Source organism: Cyprinus carpio, chromosome A9 (genome assembly GCF_018340385.1).
Source record: "Cyprinus carpio isolate SPL01 chromosome A9, ASM1834038v1, whole genome shotgun sequence".
Classification (NCBI taxonomy): Eukaryota; Metazoa; Chordata; class Actinopteri; order Cypriniformes; family Cyprinidae; genus Cyprinus; species Cyprinus carpio.
This window is the reverse complement of record NC_056580.1, coordinates 8974299-8996734: the sequence shown is the minus strand read 5'-3', so window position 1 is coordinate 8996734 and position 22436 is coordinate 8974299. Positions and strand designations below refer to the sequence as shown.

The 22436-nt window shown below is 40.8% G+C and overlaps 1 protein-coding gene across 5 annotated transcripts in view; it reads right to left on the bottom strand.

Moving 5' to 3' along the window:
- Positions 1–17076: 17076 nt before the first annotated feature.
- Positions 17077–22436, bottom strand: part of LOC109062882 (inositol polyphosphate-4-phosphatase type I A-like) — a 24922-nt gene continuing 19562 nt past the window's right edge. For all 5 annotated transcript variants that reach the window (XM_042763393.1, XM_042763395.1, XM_042763394.1 and 2 more), the window contains 6 exons: positions 21785–21908; positions 21426–21693; positions 20450–20547; positions 20247–20359; positions 19930–20084; positions 17077–18883 (listed from right to left, as the gene is read on the bottom strand). In XM_042763393.1, coding sequence (XP_042619327.1) covers positions 18751–18883; positions 19930–20084; positions 20247–20359; positions 20450–20547; positions 21426–21693; positions 21785–21908 — 891 coding nt within the window. In that variant the 3' untranslated portion in view covers positions 17077–18750. The remainder of the gene's footprint in view (positions 18884–19929; positions 20085–20246; positions 20360–20449; positions 20548–21425; positions 21694–21784; positions 21909–22436) is intronic.

Here is a 22436-nt window from a genome sequence, read left to right as displayed (position 1 = left end):
CTGTCAATCAATCCGTTACTGCGGGTCTCAGGTTCACGCCCCACCCTTTCAGCCCCACCCTCGGTTCATCCCCTCTATCTCCACTGTGCTCTGCCCACTTTTCAGCATTTTTCAAATATTGCCAGTGGGTGGAGTCAGGCTCTGACCAGGGGTTTAGTTACCCTTTAAAGTCATGGAAAAGTCATGGCATTTTATGAACCCTGAACCCTGATAATAGTTCGGTTACTTTGGAAAAAATGGTGGGGGAAAAATCACGTGTGATCGCTAGTATGAAAGAAACAATCAATGAAAATACCAGACAGATTTCTGGAGTGAAGGATGTGATTGACTTTATGAGCACCGAAGTAAAAGATCTGAAAGTCAAAGTCGGTATGACTGAGTCACTAGCCAAAAGAGTCTAGTCTAACTGGCATGAACAGGAAAAACGGCTTCTGCACCTTGAAGCTTTCTCACGTCGTTGGAGTCTCAGAGTTCATGGGGTACCTGAAAGTGAGCGAGAAGATGTCCAAGGTAAGATCATCAACGTTTGCCAGCAGGTTCTGCCAGATGCGAAAGAAAAACTCCCAGATGCCGTGGATACTGTTCATCGCCTGGGTCGAAAACATTTCAGTTACGTATGTAACCACAGTTCCCTGAATAGAGAACGAGATGCTGCGGTGACGTCACCGTATGGGAACACCCCTTGGTGTGACGAATGTCTGAAGCCTTGTACCATCCCGCCAATTTTATTGGCCAAATAGCGCTTGGCACCGCCCTAAGTATGCATACACATAGTATACCTGTGTGCCACGTGCTATTTCACTCAGATTTCATGGACTAAGGAAACGCTTTCAAAGGTACGGAATGGCCCGAACCGCAGCATTCAGGGAACTGTGATTACATACGTAACCGAGATGTTCCCTTTCATACGTCACTTCGATGCTACGGTGACGTCACCGTATGGGAACCCTATACCATCATGCCTGATGTACCTGAGATAGCTGGGATCTGAGGAAAGCATCTGGTCAAGCGGAGAGATCCTTGGAGCCAGGAGCCGTCCTCACATCCAGACTGTAAAACTTGACAAAAGTGCTCGGTGAGGACCATTCTGCCACAGCACATATATTGTCCATCAAAGATCCACTGAGGAATGCTTGTAATGAAGCCACTGCCCTCGTGGAATGAGCTTGAATTCCTAAGGGTGAAGCGAGTCCGTGCGCCTCATACGCTAAGAATATAGCCTCCACCAGCCAATGGGACATGCGTTGCTTTGTGACAGCACGGCCTTTATTTTTATGTCCAAAACATGAACAGCTGGTCGGACTCATGCCATAGGGCTGTGTGATCAACATAGATCCTCAGCGCTCTCACAGGACAAAGGCTTAGATCTCCTTAGACCACCTGCTGGAAGCGAAAATGGTTCGAGGCGACTTTAGGGACATAATCAGGTCTTGGTCGCAGCAAAACTTTCACGAATGCTGGTGCAAAATTCATGCACGAAGGTGAAACAGAAAGAGCTTGTAAATCCCCAACTCTCTTGTGGGAGGATAAAGCCAAAAGAAGGACTGTCTTTAAAGTTAGGATTTTTTCAGACACAGTTTCCACGGGCTCAAACGGATGTCCTGATAATCCTCGGAATACAATAGATAGATCCCACCATGAAACTCGCGCAGTGCGGAAAGGCCTCAGCCATCGCGAACCCTGCTTAAAGCGAGAGACCGGGGGATGATGGCCCACTGAAATGCCGTCTATATATGCGTGGTTAACTGATATGGCTACCACATACACTTTAAGAGTGGCTGGTGTTACTCCTTTTGAAAAACGGTCTTGAAGAAACTCCAGTACTGAAGCAACAGGGCAGTAAACTGGATCCATATTATGAATTCCACACCAGGTAGTAAACAGTTTCCATTTGAAGGCATATAAGCGTCTCATAGAAACTGCCCTAGAATTAATTATAGTCTCGGTGGTCTCTACTGAGAGACCGGGACATATTAACTCACCCCGCTCAGTGGCCATGCCCACAGCTTCCATAGATCTGGCCTTGGGTGCCAAATCATTCCCTGTGCGACAGCAAGTCCTGTCTGAGGGGAATCTCCCATGGAGAGCCCGCTAACATGTTGATCAGTTCCGCAAACCACGGCTGAGTGGGCCATCACAGAGCCACCAACAACAGTTGTTCCACTCTGTCCAACCGTATTCTGGATAACACCGCTGGAATTAGCCTAATTGGAGGAAAAGCATACAAACTGGTCCTGGGCCATTCGTGTGCTAGAGCGTCCAGTCCCAGAGGCGATGGGGGGATAGGGAGAACCATAGTGGGCAATCCGTAGTCGTGCTCGACGCGAATAAGTCCACTTCCGCTTCTCCAAACGATCACAGCGATCAGGACGCATGTGAAGTAAGCCCAGATGGATCACGGGGGACGCTGCTGCCATTAGATCCAAAAGTCTGAGGCACAAACTCACCGTCACTGAGCGGCCTGCTCTGAAGTGGCGAAGGCATGACACGTGTAGCGTATCAGGCCCGAACCAGACAAATTAAAGATTTGATCGGGAGCCTGGTTGAAACATGAGCCGAATTCCACAGAAAGGCAACAGGATGTTGTAAATACACTCCTAGCACCACAGTCTGAGGCAAGATAACCAACCAGCTCTTTCAGAGAACAGCTTTCAACATTAACACAATTAGAACAATTATTGACAATTTCAATTCAGAGAAAAGATTGTCAAATTTGGGGCAAGTAATCCAGATTGATGGTCAAAGAAATGCACAGCCTGACGATCACATGTAAACTCATGAGAGTAAACAAGATCATTGGATTGACTTCCCCCACCTAGCAGTACCAGACTGAAATTCCTTTAAGGGGACCTTTTAACCTCTAGTCTTCTACAGATGAAGATGCACCAAAATTAACTCAAAAAGACTTATAAATGAATATCAGTCCATTGCTTAACTCCATATTCATTTATGTATAACCCACACATTTGACTATAATGTTTCTAATCACTTATAGTGTATGTCTTTTTAAAAAACTCTTGAATAGCTTAAGGGATCATATTCATGTTTAGTATGTGTGTGTTCGAATCTTCTTGCTTGAAACGTTTCTGACCATCAGTTATTTGTCAAATGTATCATATTCTTGTTATAGGAATCATGTCCAAATTATACCCTGCAAGAGCGGGAAAATTCGGACCATGTGATTGATAAGATAATATATGATTTATGAATGGGTGGGACAAACATCGCAACACCCCAAGAAAAGACAATATCTAATTGGTCAAGACAGCATTTGAGGTGTGACCAAAAGGCCAGTTTAAATACTCAGGACACCATCAAATTTTGCTTTTAGCTTTTAGCCTGCTTTTTAGCGTTAGCTTTTAGTCATGCTTTGTCATCACTTTTAGCGTTCTTCGTGTTTCGGCCTGCACACCTGCTGCTACTTAGCCACGATGAGAAGAAACACCACCTAGTCTCATCAAACTTTACTTCTATTCTTTTACTTTAGTTTCTTTTCTTTTCCGTTTAAGAGTTTCGTGTTCTTAGTTACATTTTGTAACGCTGTGTCTCCGAGTCTGACCTTGCGTGCCCGTCTGAAACTTCAACCAGCCCACAACTCCGCATCGTCAACCTACGCCCAACCACGGGCTTCCCAAGACGTCACTTCAACGACTACTGAACTTCCAGCCAATCAGCAACCTCGGGAAACCCCCTTTTTAGCGACAACAAAGGGAACCCCGTTGCACAGGCATCAAAAGTAACGTACCTCCAGACTCTGATCTGTACTGGTGTTATCTAATATAATTTTAACCTAATTGATGAACTCAATGCGAGGGTTAATTAAGTGACTGATGGTTGTTCATGTCTATGCAATTTCACTTATTGCTGTAAACTTGGGATTACACATTTTCATTCTCTTAAACTCATTCTTTCCTAACGTTCTATCTTCCTGCAACTTGTTTGAATGTGAGTGCCTGTGCTTATGTGTTAGATTAGTTTATATGTCTTAGATTTATCTAATAAAGCCTTATTCATATTGAAAAGAGAAGTATCTTGTGTTTTGTGCTTACAAGATATTGGGACACTTTAAAATTCTTTTTGATGTGCTAATTTTTGGGTGTTTTAAATTTACTTTTGATATTATTTTTAATGTCTTATTTTGATGTAAAACAGCTCGTTCAGTGAATCGCTGGCCGTTTCAGTAATGAGCCGTGAAACAGTGTTTCTGTTCAAATTCCCTTTAAAATCTTAAATGATTCCCTTTGAGCTAAATTGACCTGTTTCCCTTACACACGAAAGACTGAACGTGCGGGAGAGACAATCTTGCCATCATCACGCGAGAGTCCAGGTCTAATCCCAAAAAGGGTATCCGCTGAGAGGGGATCAAAACACTCTTTTGGAAATTTGTGAGTAAGCATAGGCTGCTTAGATAATTCAGCACAAGGTCTCAATGAGAGTGTGCTTGAGTCTGTGATTGTGCTAACACCAGCCAATTGTCCAGGTAATTTGACACACGAACGCCCTGGAGCCGCAACAGGGCCAGAACTGCGTCCATGCATTTCGTGAAAGTCCGTGGCGCCAGGGCTAAGCCGAAGGGAGGAACACAGAATTGATACACTTTGCCCTCTAAAGCGAATCTGAGGAACTTCCTGTGTCTCTTGTTGATCTGAATATGAAAATATGCATCCTTCAGATCGATCGTGACAAACCAATTGTTCAGATGAATCTGAGACAGAATAGATTTTACCGTCAACATCTTGAATTTGCTCGTCCTGAGTGCAAAATTCAAATGCCGCAAATATTGGTCGTAAACCGCCATCTTTTTTTGGCACAACAAAATAACGGCTGTAAAAACCTGACTCCATCTGAGAGGGGTGTACTTCTTCTAGAGCCCCTTTTCTCAGCAGAGATGACATCTCTTGATGCAGCACTGTGGTTTCTTCTGAACTCACAATCGTGGGAAGAACTCTGTGAAAAGGAGGCGGGCCTTGAATGGTGTATCCGTGACGAATTGTGCGTAACACCCATTGCGGAATGCCAGGCAAGCATTCCCACATGGCCCGAAAAAGCGTTAATGGCCTCAAAATCTCTGTCTGCGGCTGTAATGTCTCCATATGTGTTAGGATGTCAGAGCTTTCTGTGTCAGAGCAGGATTTATTCCAACAGGATGAACATCGAGCCCCGCTGCTAGCGAGAACGCGGTAGCTGCGTGGACCATCATAAATGGGCCATCCCTCGAACCCTGAAGGCTGAATAGCGCAGAGTGTCTGAGGGGGCGCTCGAAGTGGTAGCTCGATCCAATGCTGCTCGAGGCGCCTTTTTCGGCGATACAGTCAAAGTTAGAGCGTAGGGACTGCAGTGAGAGGGTTGGATGCGCATCAGTGGTCCTAATGGAGGGCACAGTCCCTGACGAACAGCAGGAGTATCAGGAACTGCTTTTAGGGGCCTGAGGACGAGAGGTCTTTGCCGTCGAACTCAGGTCTATCCTTTTTCTTTGTCACTGGCGAGCTGGTGGACAAACTCTAGGACCCCAATCCTTACTAGGATCACCATAGGTGAAGGCTCTTCCCGTGAAGCGACCCGTTGGTGGTGAGAGGATGTTGAACACGATCGGCGCCTGATGTCGCTCTGTCTCTCTGGGTCTGCGAGGAATCAGCTGGCGTAAAGTGGCTGATTGCTGCTTTGCTGCCCTAAATTTCTCCACCACCGAGGTGACCGCCTCTCCAACAGATTTATCTTTTTCTTTGATATCGGTGAGATTAGGCCAGAGGTGGCGCTCAACCGTCAACATCCCCACCATAGAACAGCCCACTGCTCGGACAGTATGTTTGGTAGCACGTAGTGCCAAATCCGTTGCTCGTCGCAGCTCTTTCACAGCCTCCGGTGTGATACCTTCTCCCTCGTCAAGCTCTTTCAGGAGCTCCGCTTGGTAAGGTAGAAGTACCGCCATCGAGTGGAGAGTGGCAGTCGCTTGACCTGTGGCCAGGTAAGACTTACCGACGAGGTTTGACGTGACTCGACACACCTTTCGAAGAAAGGAGGGGGTGAGACTTCCAAGCGGTGGCCGAATTTGGCGCAAGATGTTTGGCAAGTGTCTCTTACACTGGCGGCATCGCTGTATAGCCACGGTCCGCCATGACAGAAGTGGTGACGAAATCCACAGCCACAGCGTTTGTAATGCGCGCCCAGTAAGGCTGTTTCCAGGATCTCGAAACCTCTTGGTGGAGGTCCGGGAAAAAAGGCAACGGCCTACGGGACAGCTTGGATGAAGATTGGGCATTCGGCCGTCTCCACTTTCCAATCTAGCCCTAGTTTATACACTGTGCGAGTAACCATGTTCAGCAGCTCACAGTAGGAAGGGGAAGTGCATTTCTCCTGTCCGCTCAGAGGGAGAGAACCGCATATGTCAGCCATAAAGTCCTCTGACTCCGAAGCTGCGGTGGACAAAACATGGTCGTCATGCAACCCACAACTGAAGGAAACAGCATTGCAGACCTCTGGGGTGGGCCACAGATCCTTGTTCGCAAAAACAACGGGTTCCACAAAGTTTTTGCTGATTTCTTGCACTCGAGTCGGGGAAAGTGAGCGAAATGGGGAAAATTCCAGCACAGCACTGTCCTCGTAATCCATGTTGCACACGGCAACCGCAGAAGCGACACGGTGGGGGTTGGACGCAGGGGCGACCATAGAAAAGACTTCTTCTCTCGAGCGCAACACTTTTAGCCGTAGGCTATCACAGTGAGGACAAGAAGAAAGGCCACTAAGTACTGCCTGTGCATGATGCAGGCCCAAGCACACTACGCACCTTTCATGGGTACCCCCCACCACCCCCCGTGATAAACCTGCTACATGGCTCTTTACATTTCCGATGACTCATCGCGTCCGCGAAGAGGAGTTGAACACTGCTCGTTGTAGAAATTGCTGAGGATGTGAGATGCTTTCTTAGGGCACAGAAAATTCGCTTTACTGAAGGAAATGAAATCTGAGCGAAATAGCTCGCGGAACACAGGTATACTATGCGTACACATACGTAGGGCGATGCCAAGTGCTATTTGGCCAATAAAATTGGCGGGATGGTACAGGGCTTCATACATTCGTCACACCAAGGGGTGTTCCCATATGGTGACGTCACCGCAGCTATAAAAGGGAACTGTTAGAACTCTTGTGAACACGCAAATGTCCATCTCTCAAATGGACCATTCAATCAGGAGTGTCTTTACACATCAATGTATCGTCACGAGCCGCAGGGTTTAATTTTGATTATTATGTGCATGCTTTTTTTCTCTCTCATAGATTCTGTGACCATTGACAAGTATTGTACTGCTGAGAGACTGCAACGCCTGAAGCTAAAAATCATAATTTGTGTTCTACTGAAGAAACAAAGTCTCCTACATCTTGGATGCCCTGGGGGTAAGCAGATAAACATCAAATTTTCATTTTTAGGTGACCTATCGCTTTAATGCTGCAATGTAAATAGACAGGGAAAGCACAAGAGTTTTGTGCATCTCTCCCTTTGGAAGAAAGTGTTTAGTACGAGACTGTGGTAAATGACTGTGGTCAAGCCAGTCGCCAAGTTATTTCGAGGGTTGCGTATAAACTGCCTATTACGGTAAAACTATGGAGACAGATTAGTTCACGCAAAAAACACGATTCACACATGCGTAAACAATTTCACATGCATGAAACCTAATTCACGTACACACAAAAAAATTCACGTGCATGAAAAAAAATATATATATTCACAAAAAGCAATTCACATGCGCAAAATAAAATTATATATTCATAAAATACATTTCACAAATGCAAAACACAATTCGTAGATATACAACTGTGCACAAAAACCTTTGAATGTTTAAAATGTACGAATGTCTGAATGTACAAATCGTCATTTACTACGAATCCACTCGGATTTGTGTGTGTGTGTTTTTGAGACTTTCGTGGCAGAGCTCTCTTCCCACATGGGTCTGTCGTACTCTTTAGCCAATCAGATGCGAGCTTACCATTCAACCAATCATATCATAAGCCATCGAGAGTGCATTCAGAAGCTCGCAGGCAATCGGGGAGACGTCAAGAGAGAAGCCCATAGAAGCCCTGGCGTTACATTTTAAAATACTATACAAAATAATTAATCAGAATACTTACTCCTGCTCACTCACGCCAAAGAACTCCCCGCTCAAGCTCGCCGTCTCTGCAAGATTAACGATGGCAGTTTGCACGCACAGCTACTAGAAGATTTACATCTGTCAGACAGGTTTGCTGACGTCATCAAGCTTAGTTTGAGTCTGCGCGTCAGAAACAGAAGTTCTAAAAATCGCTAAAAATGGGCTTCACTTGTCTCAATTGAGTTCCAATTGGGTCGCTGTGTCCATTTCTTTTACTGTCTATGGGATTACTGATGTAAAGGCTTAATTTCCGTTCTAATTAATCCATATTGCGCAAAAGGTGCGCAGAATCGTGCTCCTTGAATGCACTCTCAGTGGCTTATGATATGATTGGTTGAATGGTAAGCTCGCATCTGATTGGCTAAAGAGTACGACAGACCCACATGTGTGGAGAGCTCTGCCAGGAAAGTCTCAAAAACACACACACACAAATCCGAGTGGATTCGTAGTAAATGACGATTTGTACATTCAGACACTCGTACATTTTAAACATTCAAAGGTTTTTGTGCACAGTTGTATATCTACGAATTGTGTTTTGCATTTGTGAAATGTATTTTATGAATATATAATTTTATTTTGCGCATGTGAATTGCTTTTTGTGAATATATATTTTTTTTTCATGCACGTTAATTTTTTTGTGTGTACGTGAATTAGGTTTCATGCATGTGAAATTGTCTACGCATGTGTGAATCGTGTTTTTTGCGTGAATTATATTTGAGAGTAATCTGTCTCCATATAAAACCGTCAGAACACTGATCTAAATGCCGTGCTCTTCCAGCAAACATGTTTTTTTCTGTATAAGGTTTTTTTTTTTCCCATCACACAGTCCGTTACTGTCTGATGTTGAATACCAAAATAAAAGCCCTCGGATACATATATTCCAAATAAGAACAAGAATATACGCTTGCTGCATCTATATATTTAAAAAAGCTATAAAAATAAAAGTTATAGATAGCACAGACCACTTTCAACTCAGATTGAGAGTACACCTTCCCACAGTGTCATCTGCATCGTTTCAGGACTGTCTGATATGGAATGACAAAATAAGAGCCTCCCAAATCTTATAAAAAAACAGCTGCATCTCTACTTTAAAAAAATCTATAAAAATAAAAGTTCTAGATTGCACAGACCCGTTCCATCTCAGATTGAGAGTAAACCTTGCCACAGTGTCAGCTGCATCGTTTCAGGACTGTCTGATGTGTAATTACAAAATAAGAGCCCCCTCAACTTTCATATATGTGTTGTTTTGTGTCTACTTTCAAAAAGCTATAAAAATAAAAGTTCTAGATTGCACAGTCCAGTTCCACCTCAGATTGAGAGTACACCTTCCCACAGTGTCAGTTGCGTCATTGTTTTAGGACTGTCTGATGTGGAATTACAAAATAAGAGCCCCATCAACTTTCATATATGTGTTGTTTTGTTTCTATTTTCAAAAAGCTATAAAAATAAAAGTTATAGATTGCACTAACCCATTCCACCTCAGAGTGAGAGTACTGTACACCTTGCCACAGTGTCAGCTGTGTCGTTTCAGGACTGTCCAATGTGGAATTACAAAATAAGAGCCCCCCAACTTTCATATACAATAAATTAGAATGTCATGGAAAAATTCATTTATTTCAGTAATTAAACTCAAATTGTGAAACTTGTGTATTAAATAAATTCAGTGCACACAGACTGAAGTAGTTTAAGTCTTTGTTTCTTTTAATTGTGATGATTTTGGCTCACATTTAACAAAAACCCACCAATACACTATCTCAACAAATTAGAGTACTTCATAAGACCAATATATATATATATATATATATATATATATATATATATATATATATATATATATATATATATATATATATTGTGAATTGTTGGCCTTCTGGAAAGTATGTTCATTTACTGTACATGTACTCAATACTTGGTAGGGGTTCCTTTTGCTTTAATTACTGCCTCAATTTGGCGTGGCATGAAGGTGATCAATTTGTGGCACTGCCGAGGTGGTATGGAAGCCCAGGTTTCTTTGACAGTGGCCTTCAACTCATCTGCACTTTTTGGTCTCTTGTTTCTCATTTTCCTCTTGACAGTACCCCATAGATGGGGTTCAGGTCTGGTGAGTTTGCTGGCCAGTTAAGCACACCAACACCATGGTCATCTAATCAACTTTTGACAGTGTGGGCAGGTGCCAAATCCTGCTGGAAAATGAAATCAGCATCTCCAAAAAGCTGGTCAGCAGAAGGTAACAAGAAGTGCTCCAAAATTTATTGGTAAACAGGTGCAGTGACTTTGGTTTTGGAAAAACACAAAGGACCAACACCAGCAGATGACATTACATCCCTAATCATCACAGACTGTGGAAACATAACACTTAACACTGGACTTCAAGCAACTTGGGCTATGAGCTTCTCCACCCTTCCTCCAGATTCTAGGACCTTGGTTTCCAAATGAAATACAAAAATTGCTCTCATCTGAAAAGAGGACTTTGGACCACTGGAAAACAGTCCACTTCTTCTTCTCCTTAACCCAGGTAAGATGCCTCTGACGTTGTCTGTGGTTCAGCAAATTCCTTGACACGTCTGTGTGTGGTGGCTCTTGATGCCTTGACCACAGCCTCAGTCCATTCCTTGTGAAGTTCACCCAAACTCTTGAATCGATTTTGCATGAAAATCTTCTTAAGGCCACGGTTCTCTCGGTTGGTTGTGCATCTTTTTCTTCCATACTTTTGCCTTCCACTCAACTTTCTGTTAACATGGTTGGATACAGCACTCTGTGAACAGCCAGTTTTTTTGGCAATGAATGTTTGTGGCTTACCCTCCTTGTGAAGGGTGTCAATGATTGTCATCTGAAGAACTGTCAGATCAGCAGTCTTCCCCATGATTGTGTAGCCTAGTGAACCAAACTGAGACACCATTTTGAAGGCTCAGGAAACCTTTGCAGGTGTTTTCAGTTGATTAGCTGATTGGCATGTCACCATATTCTAATTTTTGAGAAAGTGAATTGGTGGGTTTTTGTTAAATGTGAGCCAAAATCATCACAATTAAAAGAACCAAAGACTTAAAAAATACTTCAGAATGTGTGCATGAGTTTCACAATTTGAGTTGAATTACTGAAATATATAAACTTTTCCACGACATTCTAATTTATTGAGATGCGTGCCGTGGGTTGCCGACCCTTGACTTAAAGGGTTAGTTCACCCAAAATGAAAAGTAGAGCTGAGGGATAATCGTTTCAGGACTGTCCGATGTGGAATTATAAAATAAGAGCCCCCCAACTTTCATATACAGGTGCATCTCAATAAATTAAAAATGAAATTACTCACCTTCAAGTCGTTTTAATCCCGTGAGACCTTCGTTCATCTTCGGAACGCAAATTAAGATATTTATTGACACTGTGACACTTGTACACTTTAATGTGATGGAAGCGGAGAGCTGTCTGACCCTCCCATAGACAGCAAGAATATTACCACGATCAACGCACAGAAATGTATCAAGGACATCGGTAAAATAGTTCATGTGACACCAGGGGTTTAACCGTAATTTTACAAAACTACGTGAATACTTTTTGTGCACAAAGAAAACAATAACACAATGGCAGAAGACAGTTACTAGTGACACTTGTACACTGTGGCAAGGTGTACTCTCAATTTTAGGTGAAAGTGGTCTGTGCAATCTATAAGTACACTTTAAATCTCTTTATTCAGCAGTTTAAGTTTTTCCTTATAGTGCCCCCCCCCCCACTATCTGTCTCTGCCTCCAAATTGGCACAACTAACTTCATAACAACGCAATGATAGCTGCTGTAAATAAAAAGTAGCCCAGTACACACATTAACCTCAAATGAACATGGAACAATAAATTCACTCCTACCGTTTTATTACATTGTTTTCTGTGTCACGGTGCAGGGTGCCTTCTTGGCTTCCTCTGCGGTCTGTGTTGTCCTGTCATGTTCAGTAGCTCATGGTCTGGGCAATTAGCGCTGATCATGGCGGGGGTGCGCAGATCACGAGCTGATTCTCCCCCATCTGTCACTCATTCCCCCACTCCCTTATATGTCTCTGCCTTTCTGTCTGTCTTTGTGAGTAGATTGTTTTGTCCTTGCCCGTGTTTTGTGTGGTGTCCAAGCTTCAGTGTCTTACCCTCTGTTCTCCTGTTCAAGGACCCGTAGTACGGAGGTCAGCTCTGGGATCTCCGTTCACTTGAGCAACATTTAATTATTGTTTATGTTATTTTGTGTTTTGTGGCGAGAATAAAGATTCTCCTTTCACTACTCTGCATCTGAGTCATCTGTCAAGATGGTGTTTCTTTATTTTGAGTTGTTCTAGGTGTACTTTATGTACACACAGAGAATTGAAATTGCGTTACTCTCAGACCCATGGTGCATACAGATAACACTAACAGTAGAGCCTAAAAATTCAGATAGATAAAGATAAAATATAAAATATAAAATAAACTATACAAATAAGGGCATGTAAAAAAATTATAAAAATAAAAATAAAGTTAAATAAAGCAGCGCAAGGCACATGGCAGATAGAGTGCAAACCAGTGAGGTGAAAAAACAGTGCGGATAAAAAGATTGTAGTGCAAAAAAAAAAGTCTGATTAAAGTGACAAAGGGCTCAGAGAGCAGTTATTTTATTTAACTGACTGAAGAGGTAGTAGAATGATGTCAGTTCTATGCTGAATGAGGTAGTGAGAAGACCAATGCTGCACAAAGTGACTGGTGCATGTCATCGTATGTTAGTGGGAGGGGGTAATGGAAGGACCTGGGGATGTGGGACCTGGGGGGGGGGGGGGGGGGTGTTCATAGTTCAGTGGTGCCTGGGGCAGAAGAGGGAAGTGGTGGGGGCAAATTCTCGGGTTCAGGTTCCTGACAGCCTGGTGATTGAAGCTGTCCTTCAGTCTGCTGGTCCTGGCCTGGAGACTCTGCAGTCTCCTCCCTGATGGCAGCAGACTGAAGAAGCTGTGTGACGGGTGTGTGGGATCACCTGCAATGCAGAGGGCTTTACGAGTGAGACGGGTTCCATAAATGTCCTGGAGGGAGGGGAGAGAGACACCAATGATCTTCTCAGCTGCTCTCACTATGCGTTGTAGAGTCTTCTGGCAGGACGTGTTGCAGGCGCCATACTGTACCACACAGTGATGCAGCTAGTCAGGATGCTCTTGATGGTGCCTCTGTAGAAGGTGCACATGATGGGGGCCGGGGCTCTAGCTCTTCTCAGTTTGCGGAGGAAGTAGAGACGTGCTGTGCTGTGCTTTCTTGGCCAGTGCTGCGGTGTTGTCATTCCAGGAGAGGTCCTCTGTGATGTGCACACCTAGGAACTTGGTGCTGCTCACTCTCTCCATAGTCACACCATTGATGGTCAGAGGAGCATGCTGAGTGTGCACTCTCCTGAAGTCAACAACAACGTGAGTGCTGAGTGGAGGGCAGTTGCGATGGCGTCATTGGTCAAGCGGTTGGACCGATATGCAAACTGGAATGGGTCCAGGGAGGAGGGGAGGGCAGACTTGATATGGTTCATGACTAGCCGTTCAAAGCACTTCATGAGGATGGGAGTAAGTGCAACAGGATGGTAGTCATTGAAGCAGGATGGAGACAGCTTCTTCGGGACTGGAATGATGGTGGTAGCTTTGAAACATGTGGGAACAACTGCCTGACTAAGTGAGATGTTGAAAATGTCTGTGAAGACATCAGTGAGTTCCACTGCACAGTCTCTCAGTACATGCCCAGGGATGTTGTCAGGACCCGCAGCTTTTGTAAGCTCCTCTCTGTGTGGTATAAACAAAGTCTAAAATGTTTTTACCTTTTGTTAGAAAGTTAATGTGTTGGTGTATTTTTGGAAACACACTTTTTAAGTCCGCATGGTTGAAATCCCCAGCTATGATGAGAAAAGCATCAGGGTGGGCTGTCTGCTGCTCACTGATGTGCTGGTACAGTTAATTTAGTGCATCGTTCCTGTTGCTGTTGTTGTTCGGAGGAATGTATAGAGCATTGTGTGGTATGGTTGTATATTCCCTCGGTAGATAGAATGGCCGGCACTTAATAATCATAAACTCCACCGGGGGTGAGCAGTTTTTGAAGACCACAACAGCATCGCGGCAACACGCGTCATTGATGAAAACACAAAGCCCGCTCGATAGCACGTCAGCTAGTCGAGCTGAATACCGCCGTCTGGAACGCTGTTGCTAAGCCATGTTTCCGTGAACACAAAAACACAACAGTCTCTTACAGTCCTACAGTCTATCCTACAGTCTATCCCACACCCTGACATTCTGTTTTAATGGTTTAAGGTTTTAATGCTGCATTGCACATCTGAGCTATTTGGACTATTTTAATACTGCTGCAAACTTTTTATAATTGATAATTTTATATTGCCATTTTAGATCTTTTATATTCTTAAGCTTTACTAACAATTTGGAAGTTTCAAAATAAATCTTATTGTACTTGTACAATGACAAATATATTCTATTCAATTAGCTCATGCTCTCTCTGTATCTAACAAGCCATTGTTCAGTCATAAATTCAATATAATAATTAAAATAAATGATGGAATTTGTCAAAGATGAGAGTTTTAGTTGGGAGATTTTGGTTAGGGAGTTTTTTTTTTTTGTTTTTTTTTTTTGTTTGTTTTTCGGATCTTTTCAATTTCCAGCCGCTTTTCCAGATGTTGAAACTCCTCAGTTTCTCCAATTCTTCTAAATGTGTTCACTGTATAAATTAATACAGATTAATCTTTGTCAAAGTTCTGTTCTGTTGTTTGCTCTTTCGACACTTGCTTGCTGAACCGTGGGCCTAGTCATGGATCACTATCAACTACAATCTGTTCCCTTCACTAAAATGTCACGGTTCCTAAACATAACAATTAATATATAGATAAATAATGAACACGTCAAAACGAAACCACAGATACTTACAAGACCAAGTAGAAATGTCCTTTATCGTATGTTGTTTGCCCGCTGTTTTCGGACAAGTAAACTTAGTGCTCTCTCGTGTAAAAACAAAATTCAAAACACAACACTGATCTCTCTAACTAACTCTCATGTCTTGCGTTGCCAGTATGTCTCAGTAGGGCAACAATTGCCATTTATCGGATGCAATGGTGTACGCTCTTCTGTGTGTCAGTTGCACCACAAGGATACGTTTTTTTACATGTATTTACGCTTTGGTTTGAAAGAAAACAGCACATCAGCACAGCGCGGCTGACACAGAAAAGCGTACGCCATCTGCATACTGCTCAGATTTGCCAAAATGGCGCTACGGTGATGCGGAGAGACACAGAGGAGAGGAATTGTTGAATAAAGTCATTATTTTTTGTTATGTTCATGTACAAAAAGTATTCTCATCACTTCATAACATTATGGTTGAATCACTGATGACAGATGGACTATTCTGACGATGGTTTAATACTTTTCTGGACCTTGACAGTGTTACTTACTTGGCAGTCTATGGCACAGTGTGAAGCCTCACTGTTTTCCTCCAAAATATCTAAATTGTGTTCCGAAGACAAACTAACATTTTATGGGTTTGGAATGACATGGGGGTAAGTGATTAATGACAAAATTTTCATTCTGCGGTGGAGTAACCCTTTAACCGAGACGTTGAAATGATGGCTATTGCTTGCTGGGTTCTAAGACAAAAACCTCTGAAAGTACATCAAAGTGGTGCGGAAGAGAACATACGACTGATCTTAGATAAATATCAGCAGCTAGAATGGCCACCGACATGAAATGAGGCTAAACATGTCGTGATGAAATAATAATTCTCTTATATTAACATTTAACTGTTGATTTTTAACTTACTGAAGTGACTTAATTCATTACCTACTGTAGGTCAGGAGTGTCAAACTCAATTCCTGGAGGGCCGGAGCCCTGCAGAGTTTAGGTTCAACCCTAATTAAACACACCTGATCCATCTAATCAAGTTCTTCAGGCTAATTTAAAAACTACATGGTATGTGTGTTGGGGCAGGGTTGGAACAAGACTCTGCAGGGCTCCGGCCCTCCAGGAATTGAGTTTGACACCCCTGATCTAGGTGTAAATTATTATCCACACCAGCATTGTCCGCCGGGATCCACTTTCAACGAATACTGTAGTTCTTCTTGTTGTTGTTCGACAAATTGTTTGAGTCAGATCGTTTTAATGAACCAGTTCACAAAATGATTCTGAACGACCCAGTGACTGCAAACAGTGGTGGACTGAGTCGGCCGGGACGGATCTTACCTCGAACCAGTTTTAATTTACTTAAAACAATAAGATAAAACATTTAAAACAGAAGTAGAAAGAAGTGTGCTTGCGTGCATGTTGCTTTTATGTAACATTTGAAATATATCAGTCTGTGTGTAATGAATTAATATAATATACAAGTTTCACTTTTTGAATGGAGTTAGTGAAATAAATCAACTTTTTGATGATATTCTAATTATATGACCAGCACTTGTATATATTTATTTATACATAATTGGGGGTCCAAGCAGCATGGCTATGTGGCACTGTAAGACTGGAAAACAAAAAACAAAACTAACACTGTACACACAATTGCATTGTCATTCTTGAGATGGATTGCATGTTAAATGATGTCAGTCATAAGTCAGTTTCAAGTGAGTGTGAAGATATCACTTACAGCTCAAATTGTCAAGTCAAGAAGTATTGTGTTTAAATTCTAATGTGCAAAGTTTTGTACAACTAAACCACAACAATGTAAACACTTAACTTCAGGACTTTTTCTCCATATATGTACGAAGTTTTGACTTTGTGCACACAAGATATAGGCATGATAGTCATACTGGGAAACACCCATAAAATTCCCAGATCCCAGCAGATCATATATACTAAAACACTTTAAAGCACCATTTTTTAAAAAGTTAATAAATAAATATTATTTATTTAATTAGCAATGGTCATAATCCTGTATCTATGTATATGAACACAGTAGTGAACAAAACAATAAAGTAGCTTGAAGTGTAATCTTGTTTGTTATTTTAATTTTAAAGCTGTATGCTTGGAGGAAAGAGAGGCATTTTCTACAGCAGGTATTTGAACATACATTAAAAAAAAATAAAAACAGACACTGAAAGACCAATAAGGCAGCATGCTCTTACAACATAGCAGTGCTTTTGCACTTACTACAGAGGATAAACTCTTACATGACAATGAAAATAAAATGACTTTTACCAAGTGGTAATATAATTACATGTACATTTATAAAAAATAAAATAAAAGTACAACAAAATACTAAAGTGTAAACATAAATAACAATTGTAGCCTACCTTCCATGCAGTGCACCTGTTTTTTTAAAGACTTTTAAATAATAATAATTTCAGCAGATGTTAAGACCCATGCTCTGAAATTACAGAAATTGAAATTACAGTCGATTTGTGCATTTATCTGTGCAGAGACAAAGGCTGACAGTCATTATATGTAGAGTTGGTCTCTGTCTTTTATGATGCAATGCCTATTATGGTTTTCATATAACTATTACAATAAACTAAACAGTCTAAATGCATCTCTCTGCTTTATGAAAACATAAATTCTTCACATTTTAGGACCAACTACAGCAGTGCTCCTTGTTAGATTAGTACTGACATTCATATCAACCGATATAAATGTCCCACAAAGAAACTTTCAACTATGAAAACATATAAAAAAAGTCAATGAACATATCAATAGTGTCTTCTCACATATTTCCTTGAATGTATGCTCACTGTACAGAGACTAGCTGTGCTTGGCAACAGAACGAGGAAGCTTATCCTCTTAAACTCTACGACCCGTACAATGCACAGTCAGGAGGGTAAAGGCCTGCATTAAAGCACTAACACTTTAGTAAAAAGAGTCTTACAGTAAATAAATAAAACATAATCTGCCACATCACAAATAGTCATACACAGATTAGAAATATCTACATATTTGTGATTGCAATGGTGGACTCTCTTAAGGCAGCTAGTATTGTGTACACTTTAAATGAAGTGAGGATTAACAACGAGGTGCATCTATGGATTTTTAGTTAGACTTAACAGCTTGACTTTTCCTTATAAATCTTAAAACTGGATTTGGACTTTAGACTTTGGGAACAAATCATCTACTAGATCACGGCACAAACATGTTACCTATTACCTACTGAACTTTAAATACAATCTACAGCATGATGAAACAGCTTTGCTTCAGTGCTGATAGTTTTGAACTTTGTATGCTAGTACAAAGAACAAGTGTGGTTCTGTAAAGTATTTAAAGATGTACTTATTAACTAAATATATTTGGAAAGAATTAGATGCTTTGGGATTATTTGGGAAATTCTCTGATAAATTAAAGCAGAGTCTTGTTTTTTTTTTTTTTTTGTCTTTTTAAGTATTAAGAGTCAAACAGGCCTTCTTACCTGCTTTCAGTGCAATAACCAAGCAAGCTACTCATTTATCTTCAAGTGATTTTCTTTCCCTATCTCCTTTCTTCTCAGAGCCAAGAGGTTGGTTATCTAAAATTATTAGCCTTGTCATCTGGATAATATCCCGAGTGTATTTCAGCATGACTGTGCATAATAAAAAGTTCCTTCAGATATGTGGTGGTAAAGTAAAGAGAACGAGGAAAAACATGCAGTCCTAGTCAGGATGGGCCAGAACAGCAGACTGCTTTCAGTTCAAGTTTCCACTTTCCCGAAGGTGCCCTCTGGTGGTCTGTACTGTTTAGGGAAAGTCTTCAGCTGGAGGGAGTTGAAAGCATATTTGCGGCTGCCTACGTTTTTCATGGTGTTTTCTCGCCTGCAGCCCTCGCTGTGGAACAGAAAGGTGATTGAGAGACAGAAAAGGCCATTCACACACCAAAAACAATAACTATATTCCGAATGGATTCTGAATGACCGTCAAATGTTTTTATATCATCAGATAGAAAAAAAGTGATTCTAGAAGTGATTCCAATAATTTCATTCCTCTGTACCGTTATAGTTGGTATATACGCTATTCTTTTACAACTAGAATGATTTTTAAAACTATATCTTCACTGGTTTTCTGTAGTTTTATGTAATTAAATTTAAGATATTTAAGACCAAGTAGAGAAAAATTAAGGAATAAATTAAATGGAACTTGTTAAATAACTTGTTTTAGCAACACATCAAAGTTAGAAAATGCAACTTACAATAGATCTCCATTACTTTTAAATTAATTTTAGAAAACAGAAAGAAAGAGACAAAATAGAAAAAATAAAGAAAAATAAAAATAACTTTTAATGTACCTTCTCATCACACCACAAAAAAAATTATTCTTTGAAAAAAAAAAAGAAAGTGATTTTTGTCTTGTTTTCCAGTGCAAATGTCCAAGGATCCATAATTCAAGATACATTATTTGAGAAGCAAAATGACATAGGAAGTCTTGTTTTATGAGAAACTGAACATGGTTGAACATGGTTATGGTTAAAACAAGAACAATGATGTGCCAGTGGGCTTGGAAAAATCAACTTAATGCAGAGTTTTATGTTACAGATTTTCACTTGCTTTAAGCATAAACACGTTTAATTTCTTCAGTTTCTCAGAAAACAAGACTTCATATCTTCAACAGAGTAAATGTACATCTCAAGTAAATGTACCTTGATTAAAAGATGTTGAGATATTTGTATTAGAAAACAATAAAAATAGCGAGGAAGATATTCATTTTCGCAGTTCATGCAACATTAAATGCCATGAAACTATGAATTTAAGATTTTGTGCTCCAATTTAAGGCACGGACAGAGTATTGTCACTATCTTTATAGTTATCATGCTTGGTGTGACCAGTCCTTAATACAGTATGTGAATGAATGATTCCTAACTGCAAATGTTGTCTCACCTGCGCATACAGTCCAAAGCCTGTGTGAAGACCTGCGGGGCCATGCAGTGCTCTTGCTGGAGGATTTGACATTGCTCCAGGGTCACCGACATGGCCGTACGATCCTTCGCACTCTTGCAGCTGGTCACACGCACACCATTCAGACGCCGACAAACCTGACATAATGAGTTAGAAAGTTTTAATGATTTTATTGTAGTATCGTTCGCTCTGTTTAATATTGTCACACGCACACCATTCAGAAGGTGACAAAGCTTTGATTGTTGTTTTGTCATGTTTCAGGAACAAGAGAATGTAATAATAATGTTAGACCACTGTACCTCTGCTGCCAGCAACAGAATGTCCACATTCTTGCTCTTCCTGGCATTAACATTTTGGCTGAGGAACCTCAGTAGCTCAGGCACACAGTTCTGACTGCGAGAGCGGGGCAGACCTATGGATAAAGTCATTCAGCTGGTTAGGACTGACATAAACCATCTACTAACTTTCTAGAGGAGAGTATAGGAGAGTGTTCAGGACTCACAGTCTTCAGGCAGCACTTCTTTAAACTGGTCATAATAGGAGGTAAGACGAGCTAGACTCTCCATATTCACTACTTCCTGCAGCGATGTGTCTCCAAACCTAAAGGGTAATGCAAAATGAATTTGAATACTAAAATGTATATTGTATATTGACAGTCCAATAAATTACATTGTATGAATAACTGAAGAGGCAAAATATTGGGTCTCGTTCACTAAGCATGCACACACACACATACACACACACACACACACACACACACACACACACACACACACACACACACACAGTGTGCATTAAATCTGCATACAAAGTGTTTCACAATCCATACATGATTCATCAATAACTTCTGTCCTAAAATGTATGGTAAATTCATGAAAAAGCAACAACTTAAACCTTCCGTATGCCAAATTCACAAACTCTGGGTGACCTTAATATTGCATTAAGATAACATTTTATTCATAGATATTTCATCTTTAAACTATGTATTTAATTTTATATAATGAAAGAGTAAGAAAAGCTACATTATGACTCAAGCTGTGACGTTCCTCTCATAAAAACACAAATTTGCATGTGTACAGTAGCTACAGCTGGTTTATAAAAATGGCAAACTTTGCATTGCTGGAGATTTGCTGCACATGCAACAGCGTGTATTTAGAGAACGTCGTATGTTTGTTGAGAGTGACAGAAGGTTGTGCGGAAAGCCCTAGAGATGTTCTGGGCATATTTTATGCAAATAACTCACTTTAAGCATGCAATTGCTCACTAAGTATATTCCAAATTCAATTAAAATCAGAACAAGATTAAGAATGAATTCATGTGCTTATGCGTGTGTTGTGAATTAGGCTGACATTTTTTGTGAGAAGTTCTCCTGTGTGTATAAATACTGATAATCCATGCAATTATTAGTGAACGTGACCCAGTGTGATTAAATCAGTACACATAAAGAAACAGGAAGTATATTTAATTCATACACTTACTTTTCCGCTAGCGTTTGTTGCTCATTGATTCCTACATTGAATAATACTGGTTGAACTCGGAGCAGCATCCCATTTTGGATCTCCCGTGGCAACACATCAAACATCACCCCCGGTAAAGGAACTCGCACGTTAAACCCATCTCTGTTGCCCGTGATGACAGGCAGCATGTCGGGGCTGAAGCTGGAGGTCGCCTGGGTCACTTTAAAGGTGACATTCCGGAGGTCCATGACGCCTACACTCATGTCTTCCAGCATGGCCAGTTCCTCCCCTTTAAGAGACGAAAAAAGAGCTCAGAGTTCACACATTCAGACAAGCTGACCACCTTACATAAGTTGAATAAAATGTATTTGTATGTTTACCATAGGTGCTCAGGAGCCCCTCAAACTGGACCAGTAACCCGATAGTGTGGAGTTGTCTGAGGAAGCCGCTGTCACTTAGACAGTTCCTCAGCTTTACCACAAACCCACAGATCAGGGCCGTCAGCTACAAAGAAATATTTATATTATTAAAATGGATATGAAACTATAATTTACAGTCTGCTAGGGAAATTTCTGTACACTGGAAAATGCAGCATTGCATTTTTACATGCCTGGATTGCATTATTAAAGATTTTTGTAGAGTACTCTGAAAGTAGAACCATTTCGCTACAAAAAAAAAAAAAAAAAAAAAAAATATAAAAAAAAATAATATATATATATATATATATATATATATATATATATATATATATATATATATATATATTTTCCATCATTACAAAGCCTGATGAAACTGATGCATTATGGAATGAACATCAATATGGCATTTTTTAAAATATATTTTTCAAATGTAAAATATAGTGTTTAAACCCTTTTACTATATAATTTGGTTTAATCTGTTAACGTTAGTTAACTACATTAGTTAACATAAACTAACATTTATTAATCTTAGTTAATGTTAATTTCTACCTTTAGTAATACATTTCAAAACTTATATCTGTTGACATGTACTAAGAAACTAACATCAACAAAA